This window comes from Limulus polyphemus, unplaced genomic scaffold (genome assembly GCF_000517525.1).
Source record: "Limulus polyphemus unplaced genomic scaffold, Limulus_polyphemus-2.1.2 Scaffold43, whole genome shotgun sequence".
Taxonomy (NCBI): domain Eukaryota; kingdom Metazoa; phylum Arthropoda; class Merostomata; order Xiphosura; family Limulidae; genus Limulus; species Limulus polyphemus.
Window position 1 is genome coordinate 1,244,263 of NW_013665653.1, and position 21,569 is coordinate 1,265,831.

At 33.5% G+C, this 21,569-nt stretch overlaps 1 protein-coding gene across 5 annotated transcripts in view; it reads right to left on the reverse strand.

Moving 5' to 3' along the window:
• Positions 1–21,569, reverse strand: part of LOC106462136 (hemicentin-1-like) — a 302,286-nt gene that overhangs the window by 130,335 nt on the left and 150,382 nt on the right. For 2 of the 5 annotated variants that reach the window (XM_022389477.1, XM_022389453.1), the window contains exon 1: positions 7,206–7,417. The exons of 1 other annotated variant lie outside the window; for it this stretch is intronic. In XM_022389477.1, coding sequence (XP_022245185.1) covers positions 7,206–7,305 — 100 coding nt within the window. In that variant the 5' untranslated portion in view covers positions 7,306–7,417. Of the gene's footprint in view, positions 1–7,205; positions 7,420–21,569 lie in introns of those variants that run through there. 2 more of the 5 variants (XM_022389468.1, XM_022389460.1) reach the window with 2 other exon arrangements.

The window sequence follows — 21,569 nt, forward strand, 5'->3', positions numbered from 1 at the left end:
GCGCTTGCTCGAAACGTCATCTTTCTTTAAGTAAAAATGTATCAAAAGCTTGGCAATTGTTCAACCTATTGTTTAATTCTAACACTGTTGATAGGACATGATGTTAAACGAAAATTTTTATTTTTATAGGAGTATAGGGGTTCAGGATAAAGCGTACACCTTACAACGATCTGACGAAGAGCGCTTGCTCGAAACGTCATCTTTCTTTAAGTAAAAATGTATCAAAAACTTGGCAATTGTTCAACCTATTCTTTAATTCTAACACTGTTGATAGGACATGATGTTAAACGAAAATTTTGATTTTTATAGAGGTTCAGGATAAAGGCAGTCGACGTAACATATACTATCAAACTGTGAAATAGCTCTTTGTGCTATTTTTGTTAAAAGAAACAAAATAAAACGCTGTACAATTGAAAATCATCATACTGGTTTACTTAAGATAAGGATTCTCAGAAACTGATGCATGACTACTTGACAAGTGTGAGATATAGTACAAACATTACGAAAACATGTATTTGAGCTCGTAAAACGTCACTAAGGGGTTATTGAATGTTTTGGTTAAACATTGTCACAAGTAAAAGAAAATACTTTGATTTGCTTGTCTTGTGATTGAACATGTAGAGGTGAATGGCTTCTTTGAAATATTATTACACCCAAAATATATGAAAAATACTGATAAAGCTGGCGTCGAAGAACGTTATGGAATTACAAAAAACGAATAGTAACAATATATTCTAGTTCACTTAACTTTCCAAAACAAGGAAAACTATTGATATTGAACTTGTAGAACAAATTAGAGTGGTAGATCATACAGCGGCTTACTTTTTCCCGTAAAACTTCAACTAACATTGCCCACCCTTTACTTTTGCTGTTGCTGTTGTTGTAATCATGGAAACTGTAATATTTAAACACACACACAGGAAAACTAGTCCTCACTACTGCAGTTCGTAACTTCCGACAGATGTCAGCATATACACAGCGAGACTTCTGTTTATAAATTACACTCCTAAACATATGATATAAAAAAATAATTATCGCGTATGGTTGTGATTAACTCGTGCATATCATTTTCTCGAGAAACGTAAAGTACCTCCATAATACTCCGTCCATCTAGTGAAAAATCAATTATTCATGAGTTTATCTACATATCCGCAGAAGTCTTGCACTGAATGCTGTCTAAATATTCCATGTCATTGTTTCTTCATAGTTATTAACTTACGTACGTATCATACAAATATATACACGTACATAAAAATGTAACTTTTAGTAAGTACATCAAAACAAATTCACTATACGCTCTAATTGAAAGGACAAACACATATTTCTGGATTGTGATATATAAGAAGCCGAAAGTGTATCTCAGCTGCAATTTGAAAATCGTTCAATCTACTAAATCTTAAAAATATTGAAACATTACTCTGAAACTGAGAATGAAGTTTGTTTGTTTTTCAATTTAACTTTCTTCTCTCTGAATTGATGTTCTTCTTTAATTCAAATTAAATATGGTCAAACAAATTATAAAATCATAGTTCTAGCAAAACATCATTGGATGATAACTAACTTTTACCATTACGACTTCTTTCACAATTTCAATACACTTATTTTTCAATCTGACAAACTACTTAAAGAAATATTTAAAATAAAGTAGAAAAATTTTATTTTTCTCTAAGATTTTGGGTTTGTGTGTGATATGGGAGGTGATCTAAACCCTAGTTGCCCCTAGTACCTTCTCCTAGCTATGCTGTAAATGTATATTAATGTTTCATACCAATACTAACAGTACCTTTGTCTAATCAGTATTTTTATCATAATATGTATTAAATGAAAAACAGGTGCGGCCAAAAAAAGGCGGGGGAGGGGGGGATTGAGCGTGCGACTTAAACGAATGAAATCAAAATTGGAGGTCAAACTGGTAGCTACACTTATAGCATTGATATGAATTTTACAGCAAATATAAATCAATTAGTTAGCTAGACCGCTTATTCTGTTTTATCCACCATCGTGCCCCAAATTGTGGTGCTTAACTTACATTTTATTTGATTGTAAAAATAAAGACGACTAATCAAAGACAAACAATCTAATCTCATTTCGTATTGTTTGCTACTATTACATTACCTTTATGCATCTTATCTGTATTGACATAATGCTCATTTACGTTATTTCAGTTTGTTTGGAATATTCTAAAATAATAGCTTGAAAGAAAAAGGAATTATATTGTTAGCTAATAAAAGGGAAAAGTCGCGCTGTGTAGAACGAATGGTTTAGAATAATAACCATAACTTTGTTCTTTGCTCGAATATTAGCTTCTTTTTTTTTGACGTAATAAACTTATCTACAAAGTTTAAATTAAAGAAATAGATGGTGTTTATTATGTCACTGTCCCCTCTCTTTCGCTAATGTTTTAAATTTCGATCCCACACTTCTATTGTTACACTTACTTTTATAAATTTAACGTTTAAATCTCGGATCCCCTATCGTTATCCGTTCGTTAAATACAAAATATCAAAGGTGTAAACCCCAATAAAAGTGAAGCATTACCCACGTAACAGGTGAGATGATTTTATTTATATATATATATATACATAGCTATTCTCAGGCAACTTACATTTACCCAGCAGCAACAGATGAAGCGAATAAGTTCAGGTTGACATCCTCGCTTATAATTTATTCTGTTTAATTTTTATTCTAATGGTGTCTCCGGATGGCTCAGTGGTAAGCTTGAGAACTTATAACGCTAAAAATCTGAGCCCGATACCCGTGGTGGACACACTGCAGATAATCTAGTGTGTATCTTTGCGTTTAAATACGAACAAATAAATAATTAAAATAGCATAGTTTTAGAAAACAAAAATTATTTCGATCTACAGAGATAATGATAATAATCTGCATATGTTACTGCAATGGGGTGGCACTGTATATGTTACTGCAATGGGGTGGCATTGCATATGTTACTGCAATGGGGTGGCACTGTATATGTTACTGCAATGGGGTGGCACTGCATATGTTACTGCAATGGGGTGGCACTGCATATGGGTGCCGTTGCGCCACAAGGAACATGCTTAGCGGCTAAATATTTTGTTCATATCGAATTCCCGACCACTTGATAGTGCAATGTTGCGGCAATATATTAAGGCTGGCGAATACGTCTCAGCCCTTTCCCAAAACAAATTCTCGTATTTCGAGATTGTTAAATGATTTGGACCATAGAACAAAGAGTTTCCAAAACAAAAGGTAGGTTTCAATTATTTGCATGGAATAGGAAAAAGCTTGCACGGCAGAACCTTTAGCACATCAAGTGTTTCTATAGAACACTTCAAGCCCATTTCAGACTCACAAACACTCCGACCCCCCAAAAAAAAACAAGAAAAAACATTGCGATAAAGAAGACTCACGAGCTTTCAGCCTCATTTCCACATTAACAGATTTTTTGTGAGAAAAATAGCCAACTAAATTGGAATCGCAACCATCTTGTTCAGCCATATGTCTGTCAAGTCCCCCGATGCAGCTTCAATAAGCTTCCACGTTTTTAGCCTGATAAAACATGGTACCTGTAGGAAAAGTCCACGTACACTGGAGGGTCGTCATAAAGTCCCTAAATATATATGAGTTCTAAGATTGACCTTGACGTGCTTCGCAGAAGTTTGTTACAATGTTTGATTGTAGTTATGCACAAAGCTACACAATGGGCTATCTGTGCTCTGCCCACCACGGGTATCGAAACCTGGTTTCTAGCGTTGTAAGTCCGCAGACATACCACTGTGCTACTGAGGGGCTTGTTACAATGAAATATGCTGTGTTGAGTAATGGCATGAAATTATGGCCATCATAATGAAATTCAATGACAACAATGGAAATAGTTCCAACGGCAGTACGAAACCACAGCTCTTACAAAGTGCAGTTAACCCTCACAATATATTAACAACATTTCAGAAAAAAAGACAGTTTTTTACCAACATTTTACCCTCTTTGCTTGAAGGCAATATTATGCACCATTAAAATCCCTAAAAATATCATAATATTTTTCATGTTTAAAACCTTAATATCGGGAAAAAACATTAATGGTACTTTGTGTCCTTTTTAACTAAAGAAAATACGATGGTTAATTTTGTATATATTTTTAAAACGTTCTGAATATAACTGTTACAAGTATTGTTTAGATTTTTTGTCCAAAATAAGACACAAAATGTTATATTTTTAGACACTTGTAATAAGTATACATGACATAACTATAACATTATTTCAAGACAACTATAAAAACGTATTGATTCGTGTACATAATAATGCATGAAAAAATACGTTATAATTATTATTCTAGGTTATTTTCTGGGAACTAAATTTCAAGAACATTTGTTGGATTATTTAAATACAAATGAATGAATAAAAATACAATTAATTGGTGATTCATAAAAACCTGATTTTTCGAAAGAATACGGCTGAAGAAACTACATACAAATGTCAATATATACACTAAATGTCCGTTCGTACGTCACACTGGTCAATACAAGTATCATTACTGAAGAGAATTTATTCATCAAACGGGCGTACGAACGACTGTTAAAAATCCATTCGTCGCCTAGGATACATGAATATGCGTCAGCTTTAAAGAGTTATACCCATGTATAAATGTTAAAAACAAATTGTAATCTAATCAAACGGCCGTTGTAAGTGTTATCACTAAAGATATCGCTACATTATATATGATGCACACAGACTTTGAAATAGTCGTGAAGCACAGTTTAAAGGTATATTAATTACATATGAGTTTCGACAACAGAAGAAAACTGACTAATTTATATATATATATATACATATATCAAAGTAATAGATAGATAAAGAAAGAAAGAAAAATATTTCAGTTGGCACCAAACCATAATACTCAAAGTAAAAAGTATATTTAATTAAGGTTTAAAACGTAGACTATTTTGTTAATTATATAGTTTCAGATATAACGTATAAGGGATTAGTTAATCTGTGATTGTCATTTCGTCTGACGATGACAATACATCTACATTAACGACAATATTGATAATCTCATTAAATATACCCTGATGAACAAATATATAGAAGACTAAACATACGTTTTTGTTGGGTAACGGTAGCGTTTTAATTCTATTAGTGTCAGCAAAATAGTCTTTTCTCCACGAAGTAAATATAACCGTTGAATATATAAACAATGTAGTATCTAAAAACTTTTACTGCTTTAACTTAGTTTCTAAGGGAACCAGCTACGGTGTTTTAAGTAAAAGTTCAAAATTATCCTATGAATTTAATAAGCTTAGATTAAAAAGATATATCTTAATTTTCTTCTAAAATATCAAGGCCATTAGAATAGGGGTGCGTTGGGTGCGACCCCCCTTTTTTTCCAATGAAGGCCTCCATTGGTATTAACAGTTTCATGAACAGATGAAAAAACAATAACATCCGATTGTATCTAATAAAATCACCCCGTCAACAGAAGAATTATATTTAGTAGAGACTACATAATAGTATTGGTGTATGAGCCCCCTCCACTGTAAAATTCTATATAAAAAAATTAACTAACATATATTAATAATAATTAATAGTCAGGGCCGGTATCTTTAATGGCAGTCAAGGGCCCCTTTAACGTCAGACTGGCAAGGATCCCTATAGCTCATCAGAGTGGGCCCTGACTGTCGTCGGAAAGCCCCTAATTATCGCCAGAAGTGTCCCTATGCACTCTCATTTTAAATTAGAAAAATAACGGAAAACGCCTTCTAAACACAAAAATCTAGAACACAAGTGCCTTAGCCACAATGAAGAGTATGAGGCACATGCCTCGTCATTTTTAGGCAAGGGGCTCCTTCGTGTCCAATGACTCTAAATATACAAAAAGCTCTGTGACAGTAAATGGACAAGAAAGGCACTTGATAATAAATGGATAAGAAGACCCCCTGATAGATTTCATAGAAAATAGTTAATAATTTTAGTGTGTTTAATCTTTGTATATTATGAGTCAATCTCACCAAAGTGCTATAAGTTATTCATTTCTGTGCCGCTACAATACAATCATTGTATACAGATCGTAGCTACCAATGAAATCACATCGATTTTTCTGTTAATTGGCTTTTATCCTTATTAATAAAAATGTTTCATGATATTTAATCGTTTTGTTCTGAACTAGAGTTCTCCCTTCAAAAGGTATTCTGGTGACTAACGTTATGAGTAACAGTATTTAGTCTTATTTTTTTAGCACTATTTTCGCTTTATATATTTCTTTTTTCTAGTAATTTAATATGCATATTCCCTATTTTCAAAATCCATCGTACGGGCCATAAATTAACTTGGGAATCCAATTTGTAACAGCTAGTGCTATTGTTTGATTAGCATATGTAATAACTAACTGGAGTATCTGTCCCATGGACGGAAGTTATGTAAATTGAGGATTAATGAAAGGTTATCTTAGGACATGAAAAGTTGTTTCCCATATATGTAATTGTAAAAAACGCCCATAAAAACTGCTAAGCACAAAATGCGAAACCGCAACTTTGCATGTATCTCCGCATGGACCCAACAAACCTTCACGGCACATTTGATGAAGGTCCATCAACGGGGGTGAAGTAGTGGTAAAAAAACGCCCATAAAGACTGCAAAACGCAAAACTGAAAATTGGTATGTACCGCCGCATGGACCTAATGAACCTCCATACCAATTTAGGTGGAGATCCATCCTCACCCTTCGAAGCAGTTATATGGACCTACAGCAGACAGTACTATAATATTTATATAGATACATAATTGTCTAAAAATGCATATACACTTAGAAATTAGATTTCACAACCATAATGCTGCTATTACCATTCTAGTGAGGGAAAGAAAAATTCATAATTAACGTATTTCTTTATGTTTGACTAGCTTTCGTATATTGAAACGATCAGGCGTTCAATATTGTGGACAAATATTTTCTATATTTTAAAAATATTGGGCCTTTTTAACCCTTTGACTTTTTTTTTATGGATCGGGAACATCGTTTTCTTTTCGCTTTGATTGACTTGATTCCTGTATCTCTGAAAGAGCAAATTTCCTCTCTTTATGCAAAACTGACTTATATGTGTTCGATAGATACTGGACTGTATGATAGCGTAGATCCATATAAAGTTTATGTTGCTTTGCTCTTATCGCAAAAAAAGAAGCAATACTTTGCTGTTATAGACGGATTAAAGTTTAATATAAGAAACTTATACTTACCGAAAGGTTTTTCTTTATTCGCAGGTCCTTGTTTCAGCCAAACACCAGACGCAATGGGCCATATAATACTCAAAAAACAAAAATACATAAAGAATACCATGAGTGTGTCTTCATAACACGCCAAAATGTACTTTGAAAAAGCTTTAGCAGCTATATTCGTTGCTCTAGCGCACGGCCCATACGTTTTTATATATACTGTTCTCAAGTCATATATAAATATGATGAAAGATTAAAGGTTCTTGACACAATTAGCCTTAAATGTGAAAGAGAGAAAATAAGCACATACAGAGCTCAAGTTCCCGTGACTTATCTTCGTACGAGTGCTGTACCGGTGAGCTACAGCTGCTCTTGGCACATTCTAGCATACTATTGTATTGATTTACGGTAAATGACCGTTAGAGGGCGACATAAGAGTAACGTTTTCGGGACATCTGCTGGGATGGGTGACTATGTGTAAATATATTCTTGATAAATTCATACTCAAATCTAATAGGTGCTGCACCTTAGAAAACATACTATCAGCACTGTAAACTAGAAGTAGATTACTCCTTTCCTGCCTCCCACCACACACAATGTCTTATTGAAAGTTAGATTCCGAAGGCTGGGGTGAGACCAATGAAAACATAAATGCACAGGTTATATAGATGACGTACATAAAGTCATAGGCTTCTTGTAAGGAATTTTTATGCATTTCTCTATGGTCTTTCTTTTCATAATTTCCTGTTTGCGGAAACTCGCGTTACCTTTTGTTCTGTAACAATTAAATCAGACTTGTTCTATTTCTCATCATTAGTTTTAGAAGAAAAGGATGGTTATCTTGAAAACATGACGTTTTTCATAAGTAAAGAAAAAATACCTTGAAAGTATGATGTTTTCATAATAATGAATCCTTCTCACAGTCCGGAAACAATAACCACTAGGTTACATTCGTTCATATCTTACAAACTAACAGGTAATCAACTACGGATTCCAGAAGCATAATTTTCCTACATCCTTGAAGACTTTCAGGACTGCCATATCTATTTTACACTTTTTGTTTTTATCCTAATCAATCTTATGTGTTCCTGTGATGCATATTTAAAGTTTAATTGGTCACTGATATTTTGAATTAGTTACTTTCTTTTTTTTCTTTTCAATACAGTAATGGGATGGATGTTTCATGCTATCGTGGGATTCATATTCTTGTTTCCCCGACATGTTGATAATACAGCTTTCATTTTTCCCATATGCTCTACTTGGGCCAGACATAGTCTTTTGTATAGTTATGAATCGGAAGATCCAAGATTTGAGTCGCGTTATAAATACAAACACGATTCGCACTTTGAGCAGTGAAGGACGTTACAACTACGACAGTCAATCTAAATATTCAGTTAAGACGGAGGTTGGTACAGTCTAATCGCCTTCTTTATGATCAGCAGTGCTAGATTGACAATCACTATGTCCGAATCAACGGGTCTCTGGCCTGACCGCTTAGCCTATCGTATTGCCTAAAGAGCTTCTCCAGTACTAAAACACCAAATATTTCTCACATTGGATTTATATTTTTACATTTACTTTGGATTTACATATATACTTTTGCACTAATATATTGTCATTTTATATAGTTTGTTCGGTATAATTGGACCTAACTTGAATGAAAACCTTGGTCATTATATAGCCTTCCTTAATACACTATGGTTTTGTGGACGTTTATGTATGATAGTTCAATTTGTAGTATTTCTACTCTTTGAAACATGAATACGATATTAAAAAGGCTTGAATTATAGATGGCCAGAAATACAACCAATACATTGTGCTTTTTGTATTTTTAACGTATACTCAAAAGCTAATTACGATAAAAACGTATCAGTCTCCCTCATAGAAACATTTTTCAGTTTTATTAATAATTAAAATCTGATTTTCGTTTTAAACCTTGAGTCATAGTTGTACTGGCTTAATTCTTAAAATTCACTAAAGTCCAATGATAAAAAAACAAACTGGTATAAGTGCAAAAGAAGGCAACTTTGGAACCGTCTTTCAAAATTTCACCTAATTATCGATAAATCTCTGGCAGACCTTGGTCGTCAAAGGTAGGAAGTCTGGAACGCTGAGCCAAATCGTTTGAGCAGGTGAAGATCAGAATGGACATTGTTCTAGAGTCCAGACAGCTGCAATACTGATATGGTTGGGTGGGTAAACGGTTTATGCTATTACAGGATATTACTACATGCGTGGGAAAGACATTGTCTTGGGTGAGGCTTTATATTTAAAATTACATAGACTAACGTCCCTAGATGATAATATATGTCAGAGAACAGATGTTTGCTGACGTATCTTCATGTTCTATGTATTTTTAATTAATTCATATCTTCTATACTACATTCAGGTCATTATCTAATCAGAACTCGCTCGTACATATTTAAAAACATGAAGTGTATTGGAAAAATTCATTTTTTAGAAAAAACATTTTATGTTGAATACATTTGGAAAGTTTTTTTGTTTCTTTAGAATAATAAGCTCATGTAACATTTTACGAACTCAATTTTTATCACGTCAGGTTTAAAGTACCTGTAATGTTTTGTAGAAGCAATAAGTACTATTTGGAAAACAAAAACATAACGTTACATCAAATCAAAATACGTCACCTAATAAAACACCCGTAACGTTTCGTCAAGTCAAGATGTATCATACGAGAAAAGCATCTGTAACGTTTCATGAAGTTAATATGCATCACCGGAAAGAAACAACCCTAACGTTTCGCCGAGTTTTCTGTCATGAAGCAGTGAAAACACACATGACTTTTTGTTAGTTTTCATCGTAATATTAAAGCACTTGAAATATTTTATTAATTTGTTATTGTTATTTTTTCAATAAAAACACCCATAATGCTACTTCTAATTAACAGAAGTTTCTGGAAAAAATATATCGTATCGCCAAATTAACTGGCATCAACCATCAAAAATACCAACAATGTTTCCTAACAGGGATTACTATAAAACTTTAAAGCTTCAATTAGTGGTCTAATACTGTATAAAAAAGAAGAAATAACAACATAATGTTTCTTTAGTTAACAGGAATTACTTGAATAAACATAACTTTTCTTAGCTAAGAACACGTATAACGTTTGGGCGAGTAATTTCGCATTACAGATAAAGCAAACCATAACTTTTCTACAATATTATCCATTACCTCAGCCCCCCAGTGGCACAGCGGTATGTCTGCGGACTTACAACGCTAGAAACCAGGTTTCGATACCCGTGGTGGTCAGCGCACAGATAGCCCATTGTGTAGCTTTGTGCTTAACTTAGCACAAACCATTACCTCAGAAACATCTTTATGTATTAGCTTTTGATGCTTTTGTTTGAATACATTTCAGATCACAAGTTTTGACTCGGGGATTATTTTGAAAATCAAAACAATATATATATGTATATATATATCAATTAACATAGTTAAAACAATGTTATATGTTAAAAGACAAACAAGCTGAAATCTGTATAGATAGGTGGGAATATATTTTGATATACGAACTTATAAACACAGCAGACAGATTAATGGAAAGTCAAGATATATACATGATATTAGATGCAACGTTATAGCAGGTAATGTTTTGGAAGTATTTGTCAGTATATGTGTATTAGAAGTACTATCTATTATAAACGTATGGTAGGTTAACATGGATTGACTGAATGATAAGTCAGTAGTTGGGTAGTTAGATTAATGACATATAGGAAAAATAAATTAAAAATTTGAAACTAATTGGTGTATATTAAATATTAAATGAGCGAGTTAAATGGAATGGCAAATAAGTTAATAATCAGTAGTGGCGATAGAATGATAAATAAGTCAGTAAGTAGTGGTGATAGAATGATAAATAAGTCAGTAAGTAGTGGCGATAGAATGATAAATAAGTCAGCAAGTAGTGGCGATAGAATGATAAATAAGTCAGTAAGTAGTGGCGATAGAATGATAAATAAGTCAGTAAGTAGTGGCGATAGAATGATAAATAAGTCAGCAAGTAGTGGCGATAGAATGATAAACAAGTCAGCAAGTAGTGGCGATAGAATGATAAATAAGTCAGTAAGTAGTGGTGATAGAATGATAAATAAGTCAGTAAGTAGTGGCGATAGAATGATAAATAAGTCAGTAAGTAGTGGCGATAGAATGATAAATAAGTCAGTAAGTAGTGGTGATAGAATGATAAATAAGTCAGCAAGTAGTGGCGATAGAATGATAAATAAGTCAGCAAGTAGTGGCGATAGAATGATAAATAAGCCAGTAAGTAGTGGCGACAGAATGACAGATAGGTCAATAAGTTGTGTGGGATGAATGAAGACGACACATGAGTCAGTAAGTTGGGTAAGTAAATTTGTTGACAAAATAATAGTTGGGGCAAACTGATTGGTTGATAAGTCAGTAGTTAGGGTAGGTTGATTAGTTGATAAGCCAGTAAGTAGCGTAGACTGATAAATCATAAGTTAGATTGAAGACAAAATAACCTTCTGTTAGAAATAAAGAAGTATGTAGTTATTTGTTCTTGTTTTGTTTTTCTTTTCAAATATTTCAATATTCAAATACTTACAATTGATTACTAGCATCGTATGCAACTGGCTTGCACTCTTTCATGAAAATCACAATAGGGTTATTTAAGTTCGCTTTAATTTTGTATATTGAACGTTGTGAGAAGCGTATTGCTTCTTGGAGTTCAATAATTAGAAAACCTTGAAATATTTGTTTATCATAAGACACATTCATAATGCTGCATCTGCAGTACTTCTCGTCAACTCGATGGTAATATCGTAAAATTATAAATGGGATGAGATATTTGACTTAAGGTTTTAAATTACTTCGTTATTATCCACGCATTGTACAACCAGTTAGATTTATATTTGTGCTTCACGGGAAGGAATCATTCAGCAAAAGTTGAAGTTCTTAAGAGAGATTTTCATCGCCAGAAGGAGTACACAAAACACAAGGGCGTCCAAAGCTAATGGGCTATTGGGCAAAGCGTATCCGGTATTCCTTCTCTCACACCGCTTCTCATAGAAAAAAAAATGAAAAGAGATATAATACAATCAGTTCTGAAAGTCACTCTTCTGTGAGTGGACATAGTGTTTCATTAAGAACTTTCACGATGTGATAAATGTGGTTTGTGATTTAAGTGTTAATTAAGAGTTATCAAGATTTAATTGGTTTGTATTTTTTACAGATCGGTTGTTTATTATATGTAATGAAATACATGTAAAATTAAGCCAGTGGCAGTTGTTTTATAAGTCCCATATTTCGCGTTGCGTCAGAGATTCTAAACCTTGGTAACAGGAAAACCAGAAACAGGAACGTTGTAGTTGTTAGATAATTTATAAGAAACAAATGTGACAGCTGGTGAATAAGATATATTTCTAAGCAGATTTTCCTTCCTCTAGTTTTCCTTTTTTTCGCTCTGCTTTCCGCTTTGTATGCGACCTGTTAAAATATGTTTGACGTCGTGTACCGCAAGTGAAATAAAAAGAACGAACTGTTCTCCACATTGTCTTGAACCGCGTTTTCAATTTTAAAGTTAATTACCCTGAGGAAAAGGAAAGGTGAATAAAGATACTTTAGTGGCTTTAATGCATTGGGGATATATCAGACAGCACGGAGACACAATAAGATATTGAGCCAAAGTTCTATTTCGTACAAAGTGTTTAACAGACACGCACGTTCGCGTATGCTATTCATACCCACCGACTTTTAAAAAAACGCAAAATTTCTATTATTTGCTGTACTAAAATCAGTGTCTCCAACACACTTTTAGTGAAAGTGTCACTATAGTTCCATGAATATCCATAGAGGTTGCTTAAAATAGAACAGAAAACAAAAGGACCCTTACGAAATAAATACAGCCCAATGTAAGTCACCATTCTGAATTTTGCTGGAAAACACAAAAACAAAATAAAGAACCACACATGAGTAAATTTAAACGCTATTCGTTTCATACCATGAAACTTCACGTGAATCCCTAAAAAATCGCTTTAATATAATTTTTCAAAATGTCCGGTGAAAGGAAATGAATGCAAAAAGTTACGAACTTTATGAAAATAACTTACAAACCTGTGCAATTGACAAATATTGTATAAGGTCGTGAAAACAGTTAAACTTGGTAACGAAAATTATCATAAAAATTAAAGTGGCTGTAATATCGTTGTCATAGTTAGCAGCATATGCTATCTCCTAGATCTAATTATTAATTTGTAACCTATTATTTTACTATTACATATTAATTAATCTATGTCCCATGTTTCAGCTGCTACTCTGCTAACGCCTTCAGGAAAGTCCTGTGAATCAATGCGAGTCGTGAAAGAGAATCAACACTAGTTATTTTTTACGGAAAGATTGTCGTGTTATCCACTAAACGTCTCAATCAGTATTTGATTCAACTAGCTATTTGAATGGTTACAGTTGGGTTATCCAGATTTTGCTGACTTCTATGCTAACTCGCTGAATGTGTTATCAGTTAGGTGGATGTAGAACGATTCGTTTTTCTTTCTTTTTGTCGCGTGTGATTCATATCCTATTGTTTTAGTATTATTATTCAAATTTATTCTGTGGTCTTTTTCTGACATGATGGACTATTGCAAACAGATCGATGTCACAGAGTCTTGTATGTCTATTTACTCTTGAATTCTAACTTTTGTTGATCTTTTTTCTTTCTCCAATATACTGAAGTCCATATATTTGCAAGGGATGTTATAAATGGTGTTTTTGGTCTCACTGGGTCTTTACGTGGTTTGTGAACTAACCGTAATCGTATTGTGTTAGCTTTAAACACTGTTCTGACGTTATGCTAGTTGTACTTCCTCTGTATGTTAAAGGGAAACGTTTGACATGGGATAATATGACTATGTGTTTGTAGTTGTATAGATTGTAGTATGTAGAAAATTAGGAGATATTGAGTGAAATATTACAATAAGTAAAACAAATAATTTTCGTACTTCCTGCTGATATATTAGGTTTTATCTTATGATACCACAAGCTTTAGTGCTTAATTACATCCTACACGTTTGGTTTTAACTTGATTCGACCGATACCAAAATACTATATATCTATCTGCGCTAGCCGTCCCTAATTTAGCAGAGTAAGACTTGAGGCAAAGCAGCTAGTCATCACTACCCACCGCCAACTCTTGGGCTACTCTTTTACCAACGAATAGTGGAATTAACCGTCACATTATAATGCTCCCACGGCTGAAAGGGCGAACATGTTTAGTGAGACGGGGATTCGAACCCTAACCACCTGGCCATAGTTTTTATGAATACGTAAAAATATTCACATGATATATTTAAAAATCAACTTATAGCAGATGTTATGGTTTTTATAATTTGATCTATCTTTATCCAAGAAAATTTGAGAAAGAAGACAAATAGATAAATAAACAACTGAAATCATACTCAACGGCTTCTTCTTACAAAAGTCTATTAGATCCTACAATTCGGTAAAGATTAATTTTTCAAACAGAAAATGTAAATTGACCCTGAAATTATCGATTTGTTTTTATACTTTCCACCACCGATGGGGGTCCACAAGTTTATTTTAAATTGATTTATTGTTTTGTTTATGCTTGTTGCAACACCCAATGTTAAAAAAATGACCAAATAGATCGGGTGAAATCTCTCATTTGCTGACCCATAGTGGATAAGCGGTAAATCTGAAACTTATAACTAAAAACTGGGTTTCCATATCAGTGGTGAGAAAAGCATTGTGTAGCTCTGCTATGTAAAATATATAGGCCTTAGCAGTAATTAAATAGGATTCATTGTATATGATACTGATGGCATGTCTATTTGAATTTTTTTGTGATTATTCAAGAAATTTAGTTCATAAAATAGATTAGAAAAATGTGTTTCAAAAAGGCAATGAAGTCTATGAGTAATTCTAATGTTAAGACTTGAGAACAGGTTATCGCTAAATTGTTCCTATACTGAATCTAATTCAATATAGTAACATTTGCTCTAAGGAGAGCCGTATTGTGAGGTTATGTCCACGAGTTGACATAAAAGAAGAAGGCAAATATATGGCTCACTTTCTTCCGTAAGTAAACTGACAACATAGAATTGAAAATGAATGTTATTGTTGGAATTTCTAAACCCCCCGCTTTGAACACATCTTTATAATCCGAGTGTATATATGAACATCTTGCATCGAACCGGGCTGTTACATACTCTGAAACGCTATCATTTTTCGTTTAACATCACATGAAAATGACGTTCTGATATGTACTGCGACATTATATCGGCTGAAAATTTATTCACACGTCTATTATTAGTTTCGTAATATATTTATGCAAGAGAAAGATAGATACTGCTTATCTTTCATCACACTTACAATTTAAAACATGTTAGAAATACTAGAAGTTATGATGTACTCACATTTTTCTGATGTTTGCTGAAATGTACGCGCCGATATTGCAAAAATGGTAATGGCTATTTTATTCATGTACAAACAAGACTGGACGCGTGAGGTTGCAAATCGGAAGGCGAATGATTGGAGCTTTCAGTTGTTGAAGTGTTATAACTGTAACAGTAAGTCCCGCTACTCGGTTAAGCGGCTGCTGCTGACTTGTTGCCCTCCATCTGGTCAGCAGTTGTAAATTAAAGATGGCTACACCCGAACCTTATGATCTCTAGCCTGATCGTTTAACCCATGAACGTTGAGGTTGAAAGCAATAATTATGAAATTAGCATATGTCTATGTTATCAGTACATGTCAATGTTAAACATAAGGGACGATAGACATTATTATTTGTTGTTTTGTCTGACAGACAATTATGAACCTCCCTCATCGTTTGTAATACTAACGCTGTATTTTTTTTTTTAAGAATCATTAATATGAGGCGTGTTTTTGATGAGAGATTTCTTTAACCTTTGAATTCTAAAACATCGCCTTCAGCATTTCATTACGTATTATGGCAGAGAATCCACATCTTTCGTGTTTAATTTTCTGTTAAAATAGGAGGACTAACATGCTCTTTATGTTTACTCTATAATTATTATATTTTGTTTACTCTTAAGGGTTATATCATTTCAGTTGTTAAGTATTATATGTGTATTCTGTAGTTAATAATGTTTACGAAGTTAATATATTTTTCATGTAATTCTACACTTCCTCCCACTGGATGGAGTTATAATTTTTTTTTAATGAGTTTACGATACTAAAGGAAAACATTTTTTGATTTCCTTTGGGATGAGATGGGTTTTTGTTAGAGTACATATTTGCAGTTCTTGTTGTGTGTCTATCTCTAATCACGTCCTGTACATTGGCCGACAGTGACACGAGTAATTACAGAAATTAACTATCCGAGTGGTCTGTGTTTTGAGCTAGGGAAAGAAAAATCTTGAGGTGGAAAACGCCCAACTACATATAAGCACGCGACCAGCGATAAAGAAGTATTTATCCATAGACACTTGTAAAACTTGGTTTCTGTAATGCAAATGATCTTAGTTAATGATAAAGCTTCTTATGGAATACAATATATACATTGGTGAATTCTCAACGTAACATTAATACTAGAGTAAAAATGTCCACGCCACCTTCTATTGGAAAGACCAAAAGTATCAAAGGGAAAAGATTACAAACAAGACTGGACGCGTGAGGTTGCAAATCGGAAGGCGAATGATTGGAGCTTTCAGTTGTTGAAGTGTTATAACTGTAACAGTAAGTCCCGCTACTCGGTTAAGCGGCTGCTGCGTAGAGGATTAGAAAATGTAATATACGTAAAACTGAACCTTCTGGTATTATATTTCATGAGAAGCCGGAACGATTTTGAATATTTAACAATTGTGTTGCTACAAAATTATTCCTTCACCTGTACACAATGGGCTAAACGACCAAATCAGAAACCACTATTTATTATGAAAAATTCTTAATCGTTACCTATTTTTTCTTAGGAAAGTGGCATATCCACATCATCTATAGCATACAGATATAGAAGGTTAATAATTGACCGAAAAAACTATTTTTAGTAGAAAAAAGCCTCACAAAAAGTACAATACTCTGATCAATGTGTCCACGTTTGCGTTTTGCCGTACACTAGAAAAGTGTGTAAATTAAAAAGAATGACTATCATCAGAAGTGTAGCTCTAGCTCTACCCGTTATTTACAGTGGAAAGACTTGTTGTTCAAGAGTTATGAGTGGCATTCGACAAGGGTAAGAATTTTTAATATTCGCCAGCCCATAGATTGTACATGCGCTAGGAACATCCAAAAGCAAAATTATTGCCAGCCTTTAACCCTTTTACAGAATGTTACACAATGTTTGGTCTATCATACAGAGGAAAGAAAACAACAAGGACTTGGAGAGTGTATCCAAAGGTAAGTGATGCATCTAAGGAGTTCTTCCACAACCTCAGCTCTATTAGTGTTGACATTTTAACTCTGCTGGAAAGATCTGTTTGCTATTTTAGTATATTACCAAACAAGCTAGCTGTCAGAAATCATTGAAGCTAGGATTAAACGTTTCGCTAGAAAAGGTACGTTTAACAATGACAGCTTTCTTCCCACAAAAGCAGTCTTAACTGAGAATGTCAAAAGAGCTACCAATCAAAGTGGTAACGTGTGGAGGCAAGCCCTGTTACAAAAGATTACTTTATCTAATCTACGAGCCTGGGGTTAGAAACAAAACCTGATAATGGGTGGGAATCACATTGAACAGTGGAACCAGAAGCTTTAAATGGGTGTCGAGCTAATGAAGTATGAATGCAGAAGAAGTGCACTTCTAAAGTTTGCTGTGGATGCTTTTTGGGCCAAGATGCCATGTTCACCAATGTTTTGATACGCGTGCATGGAAATCACCTAGGCATATTAAATGTAACTTTGGGTGTTATGTTAAAGTGCCACTAGTGGACTAGTACCTGATAGGTTATTAAAAATAAGATTGTAAGCTTCTGTGTGTTTTCTTTAATAAACGAACTATGGACCACATGAGTGTGTACACTGCATCATTGGATTTATGCAATATATATGTATTTAATTTAACTATATGTAACTGAGCAAGGATAATTCCCATAGAGTGTAATATAACTACACATATACTTATGGCAATATGCCAATCGTATATCATTGTTTTATGTTTAGCATATAAGAAATATAGACAGAAATGTGTGTGTGTGTTACCTTTCAACTTGATCAAAATGTTCAGAAATAATAGCTGCAATAAATCACCAAAAGTGCAACTATTTATGTGACATATATTACAAGACACAAATTGCTATATGGTAAACTATATGTTACTCACCAAGATACTATGAGGATATAAACTGTTAGTCTGTAATCTTATAGATACAATTCGACACATTAGAGGCTACCTTTAGACAAACTTTCATAACTTTTTTTTATCTGCAATGTCTGTTCATATCCGATGTTTTATCAGAAAAAAAAACAATAAAGTATTATCAAAAATCAGGCTTTTGTGAGACAAAATATGTTTGAAAAATTAATGAACATATTGGTAGTAGTTCTAATAATGAAGATCAGAAACTAGAATGAAAAAATATCAATTATACCTATATTGGTGAATGCATAGGACTAGATCGTGATACACCACTTTGTGATGGCGCAACATGCTATCAGGGGCAGTCGAAGTATTTCTATATCCAGAAGTAGGCACAATGGTGAGATGTGTTGCGGTACCATGTTCGGTGCTCGTTTCCAAAAGCACACAAACGTGCACGTTTCTTGGTATTTGAGCCACCGTTCATTGTGAAGTGAGAAAATATTCTGAAGACGTTAAAAAACCTTGAGACAGTATAAAATTTATCAGTTATGTCTAACGTAAGATACTGGCTTGTGGAATGTAAGATACTGACGTGTGAAACACAAAATACTGCCATGTGAAATGTTAGATATTGACTTCACATATGTACCAGCCTTATACGACATACAAACAAAAGTTAAGAGCCAGCGATCATATTCGTCTACATATGTGACCATGTATAAAGCAGTGCATTCAGACCTAAAAGAACCTTTATGAATTTACAGTCGCTCTGTGGCTGAGCAGTTGCTTGATAAGTTAAGCCCTGAAAATCATTTCTGTGTTCATGACATGTTTGCTTAATGTGGAAAAAGTTGATCTTATGCACATATCAAATGAAAAACACTTGATTTCTGAGTTTCAGTATATCTGTTATGAGGATCTGTTGTTATTAAATAAATTAATGATACTAACTGAAACTTCGCCTTACAGGCGGCTGTTTGTATTAGTAATCACTAATCGTAGTGTTTATACCTCATTGAAAACAATTTAGAAAAGTGAATATTTTCTAAAAAAGGATTTTCCTTGGAAGTACTGCAGAGGAAAAGTGTTCGGATTGTGCCGATATGAATTATAACGTTTTTATATATTAAAAGTGGTACCCTTTACTGAAAAAAATAACTATTTCTAAGAACTCAATTTTTGTGTGTGTGTGCTATATTTGCATATTATATCAATAAAGATATAATCAAACCTTAACGTACATTCCTAGTGAAAGTTATGATCTTGTTGTGACGAGAGTTATTTTATTCAAAATTATGTTCTGTGATAATAAAATAGTTGTTGCACATACCGTAGTTATTTCTTCTGAAACTTGAATACCCAAAGTGTGATATTGTTTTATGGATTTTTGTTTGTGGAGCCATTCAGTAGATGGCGCTAACTTGTATTTATTGTTTCGGTCACATACATAGATAGATACGTATATACACGCTACGTTCATTGTAGTTAGATGTTTTTGAAATTATTAAGTGTTAAATGGAAAGATATTCATGACAGTTATTTTTTAAATAACGAAAATATTGAATTGTTGCTCAGGCTGCTTATTATCAGATTTCTAAACATTATACAGTGATACGAATGTTAGATTGACTTGGATTTGTGTACAATAAATATAATTGAAAAATGCATTAATAAAATCTATATGAAGGATCTACAATATCACATCAACATCATTGTATGTTTTGCTTTGTTTTAGCTCAAAGCTGCAAAATGATCTCTTTTTGCTGTGTCTGCTGCAGAAATCGAGCTCAGAATTTTAGCTCATACACCAAGATGAAACATCTACAAGTACTGAAAGTAACTAAATACTACTTAATAGGATCGTTCATTCTCTACTGTAAAGTTTAATATACGATCAATGATTCTGTATCAGCATAACAAGAAAAACATATGTAATAGCAAATATATAACCAACCACCAGTTGATTGTAAAAATATACTGAAATAAGTTAACAAAGAATAAATAAGGAGAAAGAAGTTAATACCAAAATAGTTTTCTAGTGAAGTAAGTGATCAGTGGGGAAATTAATACTAAAGTTGATTATCTCCCGATCTACTCCAGTCCACTTTTCCTCTTTCGAACTGCTACTCTTTAAGACATTAGTAAGATATTATAATTATGAAGGCTAATGATACTTTTAGTAGATAATAATTACCCTATGTTCTCAGAATTTTCAGCTAGCTCATATTGGAATATCAACTAACATTCTATTTTCTGTATAGTTGACGTCTTGAACTACGTCAATAACATGTTTATTACACAGGATGTGATAAAAATGTCCAGTTGTTTATTTAATTTCCGTCTTTTTCCTCCAACACTTAAAATAGGAAAATGTTCACCTGTTTGGAATAAAAAATGACACTATACACAAGTAAAACTCTTGTTTCTTTCTTTCTTGTAAACAAAGCTACAAATGGGCTATCAGTAACGAGTCCGCACAGCAATCTAGCCTAGAATAAGCCCTCAACCTTACCGCTGACAAATGTCAATCTAACATGACAATTGAGGAAGAGATGGATAGAATGGTTTTACAAAGTTATACATTATCATGCAAGTAGACAGCACAAATATAATGAGAAAAACAAACAGTCACTGATTCATCTAGTCTAATTTTAATCCGGCATGTACAACAAAATCAGCATGGAAATATTGAATTTCATAACCAGTAAAACATCGTCGAACACCATCCTTGCAGTAATTTCAGTCTTCAAAATGTGTTTTCGATATACCAATAAAATTATAAATACGCTTCCCTGGAATAATCTCGTGAAATAATACCCTAGATTTTCTGTAAAGAATTCAATTTGTTGTGCGTTGCCGTTGGAAGTGGTCTTAAAATGTGTCACCATACACTACAAATCCAGTCGTTACACGTGCAACACACGTCATGTTTTTAGTGTCTCTACACAAATCGGTGAAGCTAAAGTGACTTTATTATGTTATGCTCACTGTCATTCAAATGTTAATCATTCATTTTTAAAATAAACAAAAAACTGTTTTGTTTTGCTTGTTTGCTTGTTTTTGAATTTCGCGCAAAGCTACACGAGGGCTATCTGCGCTAGCCGTCTCTAATTTAGCAGTGTAAGACTAGAGGGAAG